This window comes from Pagrus major, chromosome 18 (genome assembly GCF_040436345.1).
Source record: "Pagrus major chromosome 18, Pma_NU_1.0".
Lineage (NCBI taxonomy): Eukaryota > Metazoa > Chordata > Actinopteri > Spariformes > Sparidae > Pagrus > Pagrus major.
In genome coordinates this window covers 34,357,875-34,377,633 of record NC_133232.1, presented here as the reverse complement: position 1 = coordinate 34,377,633, position 19,759 = coordinate 34,357,875, and the positions used below count along the sequence as shown (strand labels likewise).

At 40.3% G+C, this 19,759-nt stretch overlaps 1 protein-coding gene across 3 annotated transcripts in view; it reads left to right on the top strand.

The window, feature by feature from the left end:
* fam13b (family with sequence similarity 13 member B) overlaps positions 1–19,759 on the top strand; it is a 75,746-nt gene that overhangs the window by 14,787 nt on the left and 41,200 nt on the right. For 2 of the 3 annotated variants that reach the window (XM_073486325.1, XM_073486323.1), the window contains exons 2-6: positions 4,173–4,320; positions 7,019–7,225; positions 11,272–11,484; positions 13,052–13,229; positions 14,399–14,543. In XM_073486325.1, coding sequence (XP_073342426.1) covers positions 7,060–7,225; positions 11,272–11,484; positions 13,052–13,229; positions 14,399–14,543 — 702 coding nt within the window. In that variant the 5' untranslated portion in view covers positions 4,173–4,320; positions 7,019–7,059. Of the gene's footprint in view, positions 1–4,167; positions 4,321–7,018; positions 7,226–11,271; positions 11,485–13,051; positions 13,230–14,398; positions 14,544–19,759 lie in introns of all 3 variants that reach the window. The other variant, XM_073486324.1, reaches the window with a different exon arrangement.

The window sequence follows — 19,759 nt, the reverse complement described above, 5'->3', positions numbered from 1 at the left end:
ATTACCCGTTTCACGTTACAAAGTTATCAACCAGAAATCTCTGGCCAGTGACGGCATATTTTTGCTCAGTTGTCTTTGCCTGCACCGCTGCTGTGTACATGCAGTGGCCTCATTGAAATGAAAAAGGTTGCTAACTTTTTTCTGCGTTGTTCTCATATTATCCGTTGGCCCTTTTGCCTTCCTGTCCTTTAGTTTTCTCTTTCTCTCTCTCAGAGCGCGGCCTTAACTTTCTCTGTTTCCCCTCTAACAATGTCCTCCATTGTTGAGCTGGAGGTTGTCAAGCATGATATCTGGGATTAAGACACACAGACAGACAGAAAGAAACACAGACGGAGACATTCTAGACTGTTCCATTACTGACCAAATCCTCGCTACAGAGGCCTTTTAGGGTCAGTTTTCATGGCAGACAAGGCACTCGTTTGGGAACATTGAGATCCCTAATCTCAGAGTGTCATTGTCCTCAGCTGTCTGTCAAAGCTAAAGTGTGTTGAGCCTGGCAGTAAAAGCACTACAGTACTGGGCTACGCAGGACCTAAAATTGTTGCACAAAATAATCTGGTGTGTGGTTGGTACCTTTTTGATTTCAATAGTAAAGGCCCTGACCCAGTACGAGCATTTCAGCTCCAAAAGTGGGATTTTCTCTAGCTTTTAAAGCGGCTTAGGACCAAGCAGTGCCAGTTTAGTTGGTTTTGGAAAGGATAGAGGCTAAAGAATGCCTTTAGAGGACTCTGCAACCTTTATGAGCAAACATAAGACTCCTGAAACCCCAGTTTAATAAGTCTTAGTAATAGGAAAACCCTGAACATGTTTCAGCTCTTCAGCCAGCAACACATACAAAATTGCGAGGTTGAATATCCTTTTTGATTTTTGCTGTCAACAGGCCAAATCAAACATAAAACATATCAAAGGATTTGCCGTATTTGCCCCTAAAATGGCAGGATAGCATGAGAGAAAAAATATTTTGGAGGTGGATAAGGTAAAAGAAAATGACCTGTAGCTGCTGGAGGTGTTGTTTAAAATTCTGCTCAGGTTCAGTTGACTTCATACACGCTTTTATCCCTACAAGTGACAGTCGTAGATGAAGGGCCAATCAAAGTCTGTTCACAATCTACTGTCAAACTGGGAACAATGTGATGTAAACCCAGGCAGGTCTGGTGAACTGACAAGTGGAGTTGAGTTTCATTTAGCCCCGATGAATGTGAATCACACCAGAAAGAAGCTATTGGCTATCATGCTGTCTGGGGCTGGAAAAATGATGAATATTGGCCCCGATAATCGGCCAGGCTGACAGCCGGTCTATTCCTGATGTTATGACTCGGCATAAGTGAAAGCTTCCTCCACTTTGGCAGAATGGTCCATCCTGCCCACCTCTGTGTACAAGTGACTCATGCAAATGTATTTGTCAAGTATTATGATTTAGTCATAATAAAATAACAAACTCTGAGCCAAGAAAACCTCTCAAAGTAACTTGCAGGTGCATCAAAGTGAAGCTTTCTCTAATCTGTTTGGCTTGACTTGAAACTGAGGAGGAGGCCAGAACAGACCGAGGCCATTTAAGGCAGCAACTGATTAATCAGTCACCTCAGAGCTGCCTGAGCTTTAGAAAGGTTAACCGACTGAATTTTCAGTACCTTCAACACTGCTGAGGTTTCAGTCAATTTTGGAGCTTCCCATTATAGAAATGTATGTGTGTGTAAGCAACCTTGTACATCTGCTTGGAGTTAAATGTGCTTTATCATTTCAGAAGCTTTTAATAGACAGTTGGCTCTAAATGTGTGAGGCCCCTATATGATGATGTTCAGAATAAAATCGCCAGTTTTTAAAGAGCTGAATGCCAAAGAAACATCCATCTAAAAGCTGTAACTGAAACATCGCTGTCCCACACAGGGAAAACATTTAGTGTACTTCAAAGCTCTTGACAAGGATTTAGATTTTATATAATACAAAAGTTAAAAGCCACAGTTAATGGATTAGTCGCCCAATTCTAACTGTGGATTTTATTTTCCTTCATTCTCATACCTAATAAAAATGTTTGACTGCATGAATGGTTAATAACTTGTGGCTGATCTGGCTCCTTGTTTTTCCTTTGTACCCCAAATAGTTAAAATAGCTTTTTCCTTGTATCTAAAAAGATTTCAGGGATCGTACAGACGGCTGTTTTTAGAGTTTGTAGCTTCCATACCACGGCACAGGAATTTATTTCCACATGGTAGTTGCCAAAACTTGTAAAACTTCTGGTTATTGGCTAGACTTGTGCTACATGTTACTTTACTTTATTAACAGAGCGGTCATTGTTTAAGTAAAATGTTGAGGAATTGAGTGATATAATTTCCCTGAATGACAATCCCGGTTCCTGCTGAGATCTACTCCTCTGCTCCTCTTGACGTAGAGGTGCTGCAGACCCCCTAAGTAGGTCGGATGACTTGCATAACGTGCAGCATAAAGATGAATGAAAGGAAAAGGACACAAGAGGCTAGAAGAGAAAATGAGGAGGAGCAGGACAGTTTATTCTAGTAGTAAAGCAAGAATTAGACAGTTGAAACAGAGATTAGGCAAAAAACTCAGCAGGCTCAACCAGGTGCGTGTGCTTATTCATTATTCATTTTCAGATGGGCATAATGGATAAAAATGTGTCTGTTATTAATGATAACTGAGACAGATCAGAATGAAATAACTGCTCAGATTTGTACAAACCAGTCAAACTGTCAAGGCTCTTTGATTGTTCGATCAGTCAGTCATTTAAATGATTCATTCATTCATTTTTCTGTGGAGACACGTTATTTTCAGCTTTCAACGATTAGACATAACTCAAGTTCTGAATTATTTCATATTTAAGAACTAAATGTGATTTTGTACCTAGCAGATGTATTTTTCCGTCGTCCTCCCTCCCTCTGATGTTCTCTCGCCTTGTGTTTTTTCAGCGTCTCTCTGACGTCATAACTCTCTCGAAAGTAGAACTGTGTTTTTAATATTTTACCATACGGTCACGTTCCCATGTGGACTAACCCTTTTTCGTCTCATCCTGCTTTCTTTTTGCACTCTTGGCGGCCTCATTGAGCACACACACACACACACATTCAAATGTACAGCAACCGTAAAACAAGCATCCATACATCTGCTCACACACTGACATGATGAGGTGGCATCAATTAACAGGCTAACACCTAACACACACAGATTCAAAGTGACAGTTTGCTCACATCCTACTTCACATGGGCATGCACAGACATGTACGACAAACACACACTGACACAGCTTTCTGGCCTAACCAGTGTCAGTTTAATTATTGTGTTAGGTCCTCGCCTCCAGCAGATTCTTGGACAACCTGACATCTTGTCCAAGAATGAAGTAGGAAGATAAGATTAGAGGGAAAGAGGAGGAGAGAAATAAAAACGGAGAGAAGATGGTTAAGAAAGAAAGGAAGGTAGAAACTAGAAAGAAAGAGGAGAAGTTTACTACAATTCTTTACCATCAAAAACACTAAATGAGAAGAAACGATATTCTGATCGAAACTTTGAACAACTAGTTAAGGGAAACACACAAAAAAAGAAAAGACAGACATACGTAGGTGTGATTTGGTTCGTTAGCATCCAGTGAAAAGGTATTGTACTTGGTAAGCATTTGCTTGATGTTTTCACCTTGTGAGGCTTGGAGCTAATTATCTGTGTTACACACATCATGTTGCAGTGAATGTCTGTGTTGGCAGAGCTCATTTTATATTGATTATGTGCACGATTTGTATGTTGATGTTAACTTTTTTTTTTACTGCTCAATGGAAAGGTATTCACGCATTACCAGTTTTGGCAGCATAAACCTGTTGGAAAATCCGGGTGTTCAGTGTACTCGTACTTTTTAATCCTGAAACATTGAGCAGGGTCAGTGTGATAGAGCGAGAGAAAATCGAACTGTTCTGTGGGAAACTATAACTAGTAAACACTTACTACAGGTGTTGAGAACAGCAAATGTCAAAACTATAAATATGGAACATCTTAAAACACTGTTTCACTGTATTACAATAGAAAGTTGAAAAAGAGATGTTGATTGTTACCTAATCTGAGCATCTTTTTCTCTCTCCCACTCTTTCTTTTCTATCGTCATCTTCTTCTTCTGCCTTTATTTCCCTGTCTTTTTTGCCTCCCTCCGACTTTTCTTTCTGCCTCTCATCAGTGTAGATAGAAGGGAATCCTGCAAGAGGGATTAGCGGTCCGTCAATGAGGAACTACCGGCTCATCTTCTGCCACAACCTGAAGCAGCCATAGATGGTTCAGCGGTTCACTGGTCAGGGGAGGAGAGGATAGGACACACTTTCACTGCTACACGGTGAGTATACACAAACAGGCATGCTGACACACCCTCTGCACATGAATATTTGAAATGTTTAAAAGTCATCTTGCAGCTTGGAATCTTTTAGATTGTGATTCAGAGTCTTCTCATAGTCGGTCATTTACCCATAACGATCTACCAGTTTGAAATTGACAAGCTACAGTCGACTAGATCATTCTCTCGAGAAGGATTCACCACTCTGTTGGTCTATCTAAGCAGCAAAAAAAATCACAGTCCTCTCTGTGTTTTCATATCTCAAAATGACACAGAGTGGTGCTTCTTTCTTGAGGAAACCATCTTTGACCAAACTTGAACAGGACAGACTGGCATACAGAGAGCATATTGGCTACAAACAGCCAAAAGTTTAATTATGTCCGACTCACAGAATTAACATTAATTAGCTACAACTGATAAAAAATCTGCCAAGGGACGTTGTTATTTCCTGTGTACGATTTCCAATTTTTTAAAACACACAATTTGTTCTGATTAGTGTGGGCTTTCATTTAGATATCATTCGCAGCTCTAACACAAAAATGAAAAATCTTTAAACTGTGCTTCAGACATATCCAAAGCCTTCTAACTAAACTTGGCCACAAAATCAAGTCAAGTCCATTTTTATTTGTATTGCACCAATTCACAACAAACGTTATCACATGACACTTTTCAGTCGGAGCAGGCCAAGACGATACTCTTTAATTAATTTACACAGACCCAACATTGCCCTCCATGAGCAAGCAACAATGGCAACAATGCAATAAAAGTTGCCTTTTAAAAATACCAACTGATTCAGTTTTTTTCTTAATGTAAATGCGGATTTTACTTTTTGTAAAATACAGATGTGCTGTACATCCGCACATCTGCACACTGAATGTCTCGTCAGAACTAAACCTGCACAATTAGACAAGTTACTAAAACCTAGTGTGAGAAAAAACCTCCTCCCTGTCCTTATCAGCTGGTTTGTCATATTATGCAACAAGCTGAAAATGAAAACAACAATAAACTGGTTTTAAACTGGTTATCAGTAGAGTCAGAGTAGCAGACCGCTGACCACTTTGAACACTTTGTCTTCGCAGAAAAATCCTGTCTGACTGCCCAATTATACTGTTTGTGTGTGTGCACAAACCTATGCCTATTTTTTAGCAGTACCTGCATGTGTTCAATGTATTCTTCGTAAATGTTGTCGCTGTTGCATAATTTGTGATTCCAGGACTGAAAGGAATCTGATATTGTGATCTACTTTAATTTTTCAAAATCACTGCTGTGATATCATTCGAGATAAACTGTCATGAGCTTAATTTAGTTGGAGCCAAACCAGATTATTTTCTGATGATCATTTGGTGATGTTCCTCCTCCCCCGGTGAGTAGAGTGGACACCATCTGCCACTGTTTGCATTCAGATTACTCACCAACCGACCATCATCAAAGTCAAACTTTAAACTGAAATCGTCGTCCCAGATTCTGGCTTGCTTTGCATCGATTTCCATTCTGTTTTAAGACTCAGCCGGTGACAGCATCCCTTTTGCATGGGAGTTGAGGAGTCATGATGACGGAGGACATAACAAATACTGGAGGGATGGGAGTTTAATTTAAGTAATGACCTTTTAAATAATGATTATGTAACAAATACTGGACAAGTGTACAAAAGCTGACTTTCACCCACACTGAATCATGTTTGTGTAATTAAAAACATCCCCTGTGTGAAGAGATAGTTGTAAGAAGTTAATACAATACTACTTTATTCAACACTGATTCCAAAGAAGTTGAAACGCTAAACGTAACGTAAATACAAACAAACTGTGTTTACAAACACGTGTTCCTGAGCCCATGTAGTAATATCCTCTATACAATCATGTGTTTCACAAAGAGGGGAACCTTACCCCACTTAACCAACTCGCTTTAAACATGTAACGAGCATCAAATTCAAAATAAACACAAAAGTAAAACAAAATTAATTAAATTAAAAATTAAAAATCAATACAGTTCATGAGGTAAACCATTAAATTTATTGTCCTGTACAGTTTTCAATTGAGTATATGTCAAAAAAGTAAGAAAAGATCTGGTTATGTTTTTTATGTTTAACACAGCGCCCCAAATTTTAAGGAATCAGGGTTTAACAGGGGAAAAAACCTGGTGTGCTACTTCAGCCACCGTGTCATTTAGCATACCGGACACCATTTCTTTTCCACGGGTGGTGAAGTCTTGGCCTGATGAGTGAGATTGGTTAAGGTTAGGGTAAGCCAATCAGAGGTAGAGGACACCTGCTACATAATCATCTCTCAGCTCATCTCTGCTCTCACCTAAATCTGTCTCCGTGTTTTCTTAAACCATTTTTTATAAACATGACACTGAAATTTTGTAAAATGAATTTCTCACTGATTGGTCACGTATGTAGGTGGTCGACTTTCCACTGATTTCATATATACTCGCACTCTTGGACCTCCTGCGCTACCTGTTCTACCTACCCTCTTTGAAGGACATGGCATAAATACCTTTGCTGGCCACCACCTCCTCTTCTTGCTTGGTTAAATGGGAAGGGGAGGTTCAGAAACAATGTGCGAGCGAGCCACTCCCATAGGTTTGAGAGTGGTGTGCTCATTTTTGTTTGTTTGTGAACAGCGAAAGTATTTGTTTGCTGATGTCCGTTCATCACTCTCATCCTGATCTCCCCCTTCTGCTCTTATTTTTCTTTTCGAAGACGTGAGGTCTTGGCGGGGCTGTGGTGAGGAGGAGGAGGCCATGAGGAAGAGCGTGTCTCCGTTGCCAGGCAACGAGGGCGGGAGCTCAGCCGGCACCACTCGGGTCTTTGGCGTCCCATTGGAGGAGGTGACTCGCACACACACAATCAGTGGCCATGAGGTTCCTGCGCTGGTGAAACACATCGTGGAGTACATCGAGGAGCACGGTGAGTGACACACACACACACACACACACACACACACACACACACACACACACACACACACACACTTTTTCAGTCATTTACTGAAGTTTAGGTAATAAAAATTGATTATTTTGAACACAGATGTTCAGATCTTTGTTCGTTCACATCCAATATATGATTCACAGGGAAATAATATTAACAAACCTTAAACACTCTGTTATCAACTGATGCTGATGATGCCACTGCGACAGTTTCAGAAAATTTGAATGATAATAAACCAATAATAGCGGCAGTATATCCAGTATGCATATTCATGTGACTCATACACGCCCACATGTTTATGGTGATGAATTTGTTTGCTGGAATTTGACTAAATGTGTTTGTGTGAATTGAGTGTTATAATGTTCGTCCTCTTTGTTGCTTCTTCAATATAACCAAAGAAGAAGCAGTGAAGGAAATTGTCAGGATTTAATGGAAAATGTGAACTGAAAGCAACGAACATCATCAGTATTTATTTGTCAATATTTATTTAACAGTTGCTGAAGAGAAACGGTAATTTGCCAAATGCTGACAGAAGCACCTTTTCGTTTGACTCATGTTCATATTTAGCTCAAGTTGGCCACACTATGAGGTTCAAGTAAGATGTTGCAAGATGTTTGAATTGAAACTTTTTTTTTTGGTATCATTTTGCACATTTCATCTTCACAATACAATACAAAGCAACAACAACAGGTGTTTGCTTTAAACATAAGGTTTAAGTTTTGGCCCTCCAAGGGACAAAGTACCGCAACCCTCCCCGAAATCTTCTCTCTGAATCTGTTTTGAGATTTTTATATGTTGTCTTTGCATGTGACCAAAGCATATCTTAACATAAGATTCAGACGGTGTCAGTCTTCTCAGCAGCTTCTATTGTACGTAACTTTTTTAATTAAGAAATACAACTTTTTCACTCAAACAAAACGTAAAATATATTCTTTTTTTTTACCTTATATTCAGTAGAGTATCACTGGGTTTTGCAGATTGATTCTGGTTGGAATGGGAAAACAGGAATAAGATTACTAACACCAGTTTCAGCCCACTGTCATTGCACCCCTGTGTATTCTTCATAATTTGAATTCCACTCTTTCTGTTCCACTTATCACTTCTAAGTACTACTCCTGAGTGCTCAGTTACATCTGATTGCATCCTGTAATGCTTCAGCTTCCCAAACACGCCCTGCTGCTGTTGACCACTGTTACATCATGATAAACCAAAATATGCCGGTTGGTGGAGATCCAGTTTATTTGATAAGATGAACTCTGAATGTACCGGCAGACAGCTGCCTGGTCCACTTCCTTTTGTATTACACAACAGTTGTGTCAACTGCAGCTCCACTTGTGAAAACAGAAGGGCTTAGCTGTGAAGAGAGGAACCTACCAAAGTCCGGGCCCGAGGTCTTTCCCGTATCCCCTCTGGAACATTTCTCTTCAAGCCTCACAGAGCAGGAGCTTCAGTCTTATGTCATTATCTTTATAAGAGCATGCTGTCGGTTCAGATTTCTTGCGCCGAGGGACACAAAACGGAGACTTTGACTATTTCACCAGCCAAATGTAAGTTTTTAAACTAACCAGCCGTAGCCTGAATTTGTCTGAATTTGTTATGCTTAATAGCAGCATTAAAAAAGAGAATTGAATTATATGAAGCTAATGCGTGATGTGGGTGTTTTCTAACCAGAAGTTATTGTAAACAAACGCTGTGATTTGTTCTATATGGAATGAATGTTCAGATTTAAACATTACAAGGCAGATCAATAGGACCCTGGTCATGCTGGATGTCTCTGCACATTATGGAAAGCAGTACAAGTGTTTTGGATTGCCTTTTAATTGGCCCTCCAGTTGTGAAACTTAATCAGTGCATCAAAAACAGATGTTGAACACCTCTGCAGTGACAAAATAAGCAATAGAAAAAGCTTCCTTTTCTAATTTCCCTCCTCATTCTTCCATTGTGGAGTGATCACTGTTACTCACAAAGGATAAACATTTTCTAGTAAAACCTGTCAAGTCAGTGGCTAAATTGTAACTTTTAGATTCACCTCAAGTTCCCTCAAGCGACCAGTGAAGCATGTTGGTGGTAAGTGTGACCTGGGGACCCAGTCGTCCATATGAGGTTATGTAATAAGTCTCTAATCCTCCCGGGCCTCTGCTGGCGCTTTAATTAGAGTGGTGCTGCCAGTCCAGAAGTTATTCAGCCAGTGAAAAGGCCTTAATCTTTTTTATTTAATTTGTTTGTGATTTTGGAGGTTTTAGTAGGAGCAGGGTGTTGAAAGTATGAGGTATAAAGGTAATCGGATGTAGGTCAGAGATTGGAAATGGAAAACGCTTGAGGTGTGTTGGACCAAAAGCTTGTGACTCATACAATCTAAACAGGGACCGACTGCTTTGGTAGATATTAGTGTTGCATAGGGCTGAGCAACGTTTTAATTGAATCATAAATCAACAATGTGTGAGGACGTCCGTGTGCAGATGACATTGAGATTTTTTTAGCTGCACCGATTGTGACTGCAGACCTTAAATGCTGCTCTGCATGTACGCTATTTTGTAAAATGTTAATGTCTCCCATAGGGACATTCAAACTAAAACATGGTGTTGGCTTGTTAAGAGATGAGAGTGAACAGGAGTCAGGAGGACTCGCCAGGCAGTCGTTTCATAATCTGCAAGTTAAATAAAGATCTTGAGGCATAGCCTGTTGTGTTTATGCCTCCCCAGGTTTTTTAGGGGTGACTTCTGCAGTAGTCATCACAACAAATGATTACTGGGACTACCAAAAAAGTGATTGCACTGGGTGGAAATCTCTCATGAATTACTTTAGCCCTCACTCTGGGTGCCGTGTGCTTCAAATAAAATTCATCTTGGATTATTGAAAAGCTAATAGTCCAACAATTTTTTAAACTTTGGCCAAGTGTTCTACTTTTCTTCACGCAGCTGCTTCAGTCACTTTTATGTGTACATCTGAGTTAACTCCATTATTTCCTTCAAGAATAGACTATCTGAAAGTGTGCTTCATTATCCCTCGTTGTACGATTCTCACACCTTACTCACTGTTACATAAGGCTTTCTGCCTAGCCCACATGTGTCACCATTTGGAACAGGTATAAACACTTAAACCTGTTTTAAACGTGTTCAGACGACTCTAAAGGAAAATTTAGGCTTCCCCGGTGAACCGCATTTGTTCTCGAACCAACCAAAAATACACCCAAACAGGCCGATCAGCATTCTCATTTGACAGCCATTGTATTTACATCACGCTGTGGTAGATTTTATCCATCGTTACATAAAGCCTTTGCAGGACTGCAGCAAGCCAAGATAAGCTGAGAGTTAATGGAATAGTGCTTGCATGTACAGTAGATAAGCATGTGTTATCCATCTAAAAACACATAGTTTCATCAGTAGTTGTTATCGCAGAAAACACAGGTTTTCCAAGAGATTCATGTGACAGCACATCACACATTAGATGAACAGATAGATTATTATGTAAAGGAGGAATTCATAAAGAAAATGATAAATATTGCCCTGACTGGACCTTTGATGCTATCAGTTTGGTATTTCAATCACAAACACTCAGTGATGTTGTCGCACATGAGGATGATAACAGTAAGTGTGGTCATGCATGGATTTTCTCATACTGATGGGTGGAGCTCACATAGATGAATGCATTTGTATACACACAGAGACGCCCAGATCCTTGAACTTGTTTTCTTGTTGACTGTATGTGAACTGGGCATCAAATTGCAGTCCCAGGTATTTGAGAGTCCAGGTGATTTTTAATTTTATCCCAATTTGGAAATAACACATGACCTCACAGTGGTCATCTTCCCAGCGATGATGTAAATCTCAAGTCATGTTTGGGCCTCGACTTGAGCGGTGGCAGGTTGTGCAGATTAATAAAAAATCCCTTTTTCAGAAGCAAATTCTGAGATGTCTGCTCAATGACCAAACAAAGATCAGAAACATGTCTTTAATGTGACAAAGTCAGTAGCTCAAATGTTAACAGCTTTGACTAATAGTAATTATTCCTCTATGTGTCATCAGGTCATCTGGACCTGGAGGGGCTCTTCCTGGTTAACGGCAACGCAGAGCGTGTGGATTGGCTGCGCCAGCGTTATGACAGCGGTGAGGAGGTGGAGCTAGAGAAGGAGGCGGACTTGGCATCAGCGGTCAGTTTGCTCCGACTCTTCCTGCAGGAGCTTCCTGAGCCCGTTATCCCAACAGCGATACAGGGACACATACTACAGCTACACCAAGGTGTGTGACAGGGACACACCCCTTCTGTACTTGTGCTCAACTCACTCTTCTCCCCCCTCAAATGTTCATCTGAAACTAACAACTGATGTCTTCTTTTTTGTTCTGTTTTGAGTATTGTTCATGAAGTGTTTTCTTTTTCTACTTGTTGCAGAGCTTTTTTGCTACCTTTTTGTACATTTACATTTACATTTAGGGCATTTAGCAGACACTTTTGTCCAAAGCAACCTACAATAAGTACATTTGTCACAAGAACGTTTCTCTCTTCCTCACGTGTGTTGCTTGATTGTCTTTCAAAGCTTACGTAATATCCAGCCACAAAAAGAGAGGCGAGCATACGTATGAACCGCACACTATTGTCTCCCAATGTCTGGATTTTGATCCAAGTTTATTTTGTGTTAACTTGTTATGTCTGTGGCCATGTGCACTTCAGTCATCTAAGCTGAATACACAGTGCAACGGTAAGATCACTAGATGAAGCAGAAACTGGCTTTCATAACACATTAGGGGGTTAGCTGTACTGCACAATTACCTAAATGCTGTCTCAGTGTGTGTGTATTCTTTAGTGATACTGAGGGATTGTGCTTTCTTTTTTCATGTTGTGTGTCTGCATGTTTTTATAAGTACATAAAGGATAGTCCTCCAGTATGGACTGGAGAAATGATAACAGCAACCAGTCGTGTTTTCAATGCACAGTACTTATATGGCCATGTGAGCGCTGTGTAAAGATAGACTTAAAAAATGTGAACGTACTGTACCCTCTAATGGCAAACGTTATGTTTATAGTGCCCCCTGGTTATTCAGGACTCTTATTAAACTCTTTCCATTGAGATTTTTTTTCCAAATATGGAAGGACAAGGTAAATATGATCATGTAAATTGCTGGAAGTTATATAGCATTACACATTTAAAGAATATTATGCATGACTGAATTAACAGCATCACTCATAATGTTGGCCACAGTCAGGAAACAATTTAAGAGATGTAGTGAAAAATGTTTGATGGAAAATCTCCCACTTCTACATTTTCTCTGTTTCTGTTCCTCCTCTTCGCCCTGTCCTCTTTTGCCTCGTAGATAATCTATTCTAATCCCTAAATCATGATGATGCTTGTTCCTGTTGCTGTCATGCAGATTACAGCAGCGGGAGAGTTGGCCTGAACGCTCCATGTTGTTAATTTCTCTCTCTATTATATCCTACAATGGCAATACATCATCATACATCAAGCGTTAACCTTTTTTGCACATTTTCCTCCCTAATACCATCTCCCATTTCACCTCGCTTCACCTCTCCCACAGGATTGCACGTAATCTTATCGGTGTCTGCATATTTTCCCGAGATAAGAATTTGTAAGGTCAACTGTGAGAAGAAGGACTTCATAACCCATAATTCATCACACAGTTTCTCCAAATACAGTAATGAAAAGGAGCTTTGTAGCAACATTGAGTGCAGCAAGTTGATTACGATTCTGAACACACTTTTCTAATAAAAGTGATTAGAGCTAGTAGGATGTTGAAGCTTATACAAATGTTAATAATCACATGTAATCATGACTTGTATTCTTCTTCCCAGATTACAGCAATGAAGAGGAACTGTGTAGAAACTTGAAGTACCTCCTGCAGCAGCTTCCACAGCTGAACTACGGCCTGCTGCGCTTCCTGTGTCGCTTCCTGGCCAGTGTGGCGTCACTTCAGCAGGAGAGCTGGAACATCGGGACGCTGGCTGCCGTCTTTGGGCCAGACATCTTCCAGTAAGATACTTATATAGGGCTATCTGATAATTGCAATGAATGATCGTTTTATCTTTGCTAGATAATCTGAGCCCGGTCAGATATTATGAGCAAGAGCATCTTTTCCCATGCAACAAGTATTTACTTAAAATTTTATTAATGTCCATGTCATCCTGCTTTTTATCTTTTGCATCCTTGTTTGCATGCTTATTTCTGCACTTACTCGTGTGGTGTGGATCTGCCATTGCAGTATATTCATTCAAATGTCCAATGTCAGAACATTACACTTATTGGGTTACAGATCTTTACCGGGAATAAAATCTTCTTGTGCATGTTGGCCTATATCATCAAATCCACAGAAAGTGGTGACAAGTGAACAGGATTGCTGTATGGGGCGAAATTGCTAAAATGGGGAATTTCTGTATTTTTAAACCTGGACCCTTGACTAACATGTTTTGCTGTGTAAATGATTCATGCTTGCCAGAAGTTTAGGAATCAGCCTCAGCTGGCAGCACATGATCCTTTGAGGTAACTCTGACTTTCAAAGTAACATTTTTGCCACTTACAGGCTGAAGTTACGTGTGTGACAACAATTCCTACACATTTAGACCCTTTCGTTAAAGTTTAAGTTCCTTTTTGTACCAGAAACACAAGTCTTCAAGGAGAAGTCTCGCTCTGAAATCTTGCTAGGTGAGGTGTCACAGTTGTTGGCTCATCTAGTTTGACTTTGGAAATACAGTACACTCTTTCCAGCTGGTAAACTACAAACTCTTATCACTAACTCACTGACTCATGTTTCCATTTCCTGCAACAACTCACCTCTTGCAAGACCTCTCCTTAAGCAAGACTTGTGTTTCTGGTTACAAAATGGATCTTTTGTTTTTTGTTTTTTTTCCTTCCCTGTAGGAATTGTTTACGTAATGTTGTCAGACGCAGAATAATAACCTCAGCCTGTCAGTGGCAAAAACAAGCACTTTTAGTGGAGTTGCCCCTGAGGATTACATTGCAGCTGAGTCGCGGCTGCCAGCTGAGGCGATTTAGTGGACCAATTCCAAAACTGTTTGTAAGTATGAATCATTTACACACCCCAACAGGTAAATATAGGGCCCAGGCTTAAAAAATACCAAAGTCCTCTTTAAGTGGCGTGTGCAACCAACACAACACACTCTTTTGTCTGCATCTGTGTGCAGTCTATCAACAGAAGGAGAGGACCTGCGAGACCAGGAGTCCGTCAGCAGAGTCCTGGCAGAGCTGTTGGACAACCAGGAGGGCCTGTTTGACTCAGAGGACGATGACGTCTCCACCACCAACGACTACAGCTCCATTAATGAACAGGTACCGCCTGTCACCTTTTGTTTCTAACTTCCTCATCTTCTCAATCTATCACTTCCTCTCTCTCTGTTATACTGTGTCTGGGTCCACTTGTATATAATATAATAGTAAACGTGGGAAACTTTCACATTCGGTGAATGGTAGTCGGTGGTCTTAAGCTGTCACACCTCCCAGCTCCTGCTGTAATGGTTTCTCTTCAGGAATAAATAAACTATGTTTTGTCTGTTGTTACGCTCCATTCCCTTCACCCAGTGGGGTCTTTTTAGTGATGCTTTCACCCCATCAAATCTCAGCATAAATCTACTGTTTGTACGCACACTGTTGCCAGGTTCGTTGCGTAAAAAAAAGTGATGAATATTTGAATTCACCGACAACATTCCTGACATCATAGCGAAGAAATCATTACGAAACCCATCTAAATCCTCTTTGTCTTCTCCTCGTGGTCTCTTTTCTTCTTCTTTAATGGCACTGAGACAGTAGAATGTGGCATTTAACTCTGCCAGGATCAGGGGAGAAATTCTTTCTGGGCTGACGCACAGAGAAAACAGACAAATCCTTCTGTGAAAGTGAAGATTAAAATTTCAGTACGCCATCAAACTGTAAGCAAGACACAGCAAACTGACACCTGCTTTGAGGAAGAGGACAAGACCACAGCACAGTATGAAATCAGAGCACACAATTTGTGCCATGGCCAAAGTTTTTATTTCTTTAAAGGAAATTATATTCATATAACCCCATTTTAAGTGGATATATACCTTTATACTTACCTGAAATGCTTGAATAAGAGAAAGATGATTTGCTCAAAAAATGTGTCTAGTTTGAAATGAGTTTGAATAGGATTGAAAAGGCCCTAGTTTTCATGTCTTGTGTGCAGACTCCTAAATGACCAGAGATTTTAGATTTCAGATTTGTAATATGAGATTTTAGTTTAGATTACTGTACATTTCAGTGAAAGATGCAGAAAACACTCAAATAATAAAGAGTTTACAAGAATTACTGTACGGTTCTACAACAAGTGGCTTTTAGTACTCCAGTGAAACCAGTTTGTAAATCTGACAAGACCAGGTTACATTTACAAGGGTTCAATGACCAAACCCCTACCTAGGAACAAAAATCTTTTCTAGTGAATCAAACAACAGTGAATCCATTCAGGCATCCAGAGAATGATTAATTAGTTCAGTGTGTCAGGCTGAAAGCATGTTGTTTAGGAGTGTAAGTCATCTTGGTATTCAGCTGTTGTCACCTCCTTGAGCTATTGTTGCACCATACAAAGTGTTCCTGGGCAGAAAGTTGTTACGTAAACTAAATATTTTTGGAAGAATCTAGAAGAACCCCACCCAAACGCACACTCCCACACACACACACACACACACACACACACACACACACACACACACACACCCAAACACACACACACACACACACACACACATTATGCACAACCAAACTCCAAGGTGTATCAGGATGATGATGTCAAACTCTTATTTCTCTGCTGTTTGACGTTTTTTCGTCTTACATCGAACACACAGGACGTGACTGGCAGACCAAACAAACTCAAAGGCATTTCCCCTGTTGCCCAGCAACACAACCTCACCGCTTGGCTGCAATTTAAAGAATAGCGTAGTTAACATTTAATTGTACTGAGGCCTGATGACATTGTATTTTTATATGATAGCATGAACAGGAACACAGTGATTACGGGTAACCCTTGATCGGTATCTCTCACTGCCTTTCTTCTGTAATTCCTGTCGCATTTATGAGCAGAGATACTGTAAAGATCATGTTTACATGTTAAAGGCTACAGTCATTTTGAAAGTCTGGCCACAAGAGGAAGAACAACAGCAGTATCTATAGTTGGTCAGCTATTCAATAACTCTTGTTCCTTCACTGATTTTCTCCTTTTTTTCCCTTTTTTTTTTAGCTTGTTGCACTTCCGATCTCTATTTTAGTGTGTTCAAACCTGACGTCTCTCCACTGCTGCAGGAAACTTGGCTTTAATTTTGCTTGCCTTGTAATCTTGAGTCCTTGCAGTCAGTATCTGTCATACTTCCTTTATTCAAGAAAAAAATCTAAGCACTTACAAAAGCTCTGGCTTGTAAAAGAAAACTAATGAGATTGTGATTGAGCTCAGCACAACAGTGAGCTGAGGCAGAAATTTCTTTAGTGCACCTCTTTGAATTTACTTCCAATATTCGCTTTCTTTAACTTTCTTGGTTTTTCCTCGTCCCCTATTGTGCTCAGTTTTATTGGCTGGCGCGTTAGACGAATAAGAATATAACATTACCCAGAGACAGAATGAGAGAAAGAGCAGAGAAAATCTGTAAAGACAAATCATCTGTGCAGTGATCCATGCATCTTATGTAAGAGAGAGGGCAAAAAAGTGGGTGGTTTAGAGAGGTAGAGGGAGAACAAGCAGCCAGGAAGATGGGGGAGAATCGGCGAGAGTGCGGAGAGAAAAGGAAGAAAGAGATGAAGTGAGGGAGAGCTGGTGAGGGAGGGGAAGGATAAGAAAAGAAGCTGTTGATGATGTAACCATGCAACTCACACCTCCAGCCCCTGCACTACACTGGGGATGGCTCTCTGAACGAACAAACCCTCATGAAGGGGATTATCTCCCACACACACACCTGCGCTCACAAAGGAAATACACATGCTTCATGCTTTGAGTTAAGCCTGGTAGGGGAAGCAGACTTTAGAGTAAGTTGAAATTGCCTCATAGAGGTTACAACGTTCAAATAAAGGACAATGCAAATGTTAAGTAAATGGATGAAGTTTCATAGAGAAGTAAACAAAACGTGGAGGAAGTGAGAAAGAGGACAGTTTTTGTGTCGTGGCATGTTCGGACATAACTTTGAAACACAATGAGGCTGGCATGGATCTAACAGTGAGATGTGCCAAGCTGGATTTTGGCTTGCTTGTTGGCAAAATGAGAGTCTGTTGAAGTATTATTTAGGTGAAGGTGAGGCTGTGCAGAGGCTTGTTGTTGCTATGATGAAACCAGTAGGTGTGTTTGTTTGGATTTGGTGTTTGAAGAAGCTTTTTCTAGTGCCAGGATATCTGGACAAAGTAAGGAAACATAATAAAAATCAAAACTCATTCACTTATAGATACACTTGAAACAAAGGCTTAGTCCCAACTTCTTCTCGTGCATTGCTGGACATTATAAACAGGCGGTGTAATACACTAGTTCTCTAAACAAATGATTAAACTGATGAGAAAATTGAAGAGATGATTTATTGTAAGAATGGCAAGAAAATAAGTTTCTAAATCCATCAGTGATGCTGTGAGAAGACTGAGATCTCTCTCCTTACTTTATGCATCTTAAATAAAGCCATAAGGAACATCAACATAATGACCACTCGTGTTTGTCACGTAACAGATAAATTAAGCCAGCGGTGTTACGTTTACTATGTCTGTAAAGGGCTTTAGTGGCGTCTCGTCTAGCCTGCTGGCAGTGTTGGTCAGACTGTCTGTTGTCTGTCTACTTAATTAATTAGTCTTTTACCGACAGCCTTATTTTCCAGCTCTGTTCCTTTAACCTGAGGAGATAAATGAATCCGGATGTGTCCCATTACTTCATCTCTGCCAACTTGTTCAAGTGCTTCTGGAGCTGAGCCATGTTTCAGCGAATGTATAGCTGTAGCCTGGACTGTGGACATTAATAAGAACTGGGTGAATGGAGTAATGTTACAAACACCAGAGGTTGTCACAATGTCCAGCAGCAGAGAACGGCATGTATAGGTTGGAGTATATACACTCACATGATCATGTGACACAGTGAAAAGCTGTTGAGCAATAACCTATTTACGTTGGACCGTGGAGTTATTTAAGGAGGAGGTGATGGCCTACTTGGACAGTAGAGGAGATGTATAATATCTCTTTAGGGGGAAATGTAATATGAACACACAAGTGGTCAGAGAGAACATGAATGTCTGTAAATCAGGTTGATCACATTTGAAGGTAACGATGAGAGATGGATGACACGGCCCACTCACTGCAGGAACGTTAGGCCAGAGGGCTTATCTCCAGTGGTACTGCTGCAAGTAAACAGTGCAGTCACACGGGCAAGAATGAGCAGGAACACACTGATCCGTTCAGTTTTTTCAGTGTTTGAATTCTGCCACTTGAATGCTAAAAGGTTTATTTTAAAAACTCAGTTTTTTTCCCTTAAGAGGCCTCACCGTTTCCCAAGTGCTTAGATATGAGAGCACATTATTCTCTCATTGATGAGCATCTTAGTGTTTTTGACTGTGCAACTCTCGTAAAACTTTGTCTTTAAACTCAGTAGGGGTCGTCTTTCATTCGTTATTTAAGTCCCATCTCATATCTTGTTTAAAGTCCTTAAGCTCTTTGGAGAGTAGTGTCAGACCCCTTAGCTTTGTGCTTTAATGAGCTACGTTAGCGTGTAATATGTTTCTTCTTTGTGGCAATCCTCTTTTTGTTCACTAAGAGTCAGTTCAGAGTTTTCCGTTGTTTTGTTAATTTTCTTGTCCGTCTCATGAGAAACTGGCAGAGCAACATAAAAACCTAAAGGCGGCTGGGAAGTTCAGTTGAAAACAAGTCTGAATGGGGGTAATCCCAGAAAAAGTGAGATCCAAAAAACAACTGAGGAAAAGAAGGAGCGAGCAGCAAAACAGAGAAAAGTACGAACATGAGGGAAAACTGCAGGACAAGGAAACTGATGAGGAACATGCATTAGGCACAAACAAACTGTCAACAAGTGAAGCATCACACATGGACTACATACCCAAGGACCAATTAACTAATGAAGCACAGGTGCACTGGAAAAAAGGCATGAAAAAGACAAAGACAGGAAGTGTAAATCACAACAGGTCATGTGAGGATAAAACCTACAAAATAAAACAGGAAGCTTAATCCCAAAACCATGACAGTTTATTTCAAATTAATCAGAATGATGACATTCCTTCATCAACCAAGCTGTGTTTAATGATGCAGCAGGACAAGTAGTGATTGGACAATGACAGACTGGCTTGTTGACTTAATTAGGTCCCATCTGTCAGTATTCTTCTGTATTTTCCCAGAGTCACAGAACTGGACCAAGGCCAAGGCTGAGACCTTGTGTTTCTAATGGAAATAAAAATGAAAACCCTGCACTTGTACATATAACATTTCTCAATAGCCCTGCAACATTCCCATGCAAAGTTTTCTTAAAGAGGAGAAAGAAACGAGCAGCAAGTAGCATTAAAAATTAAATCCAT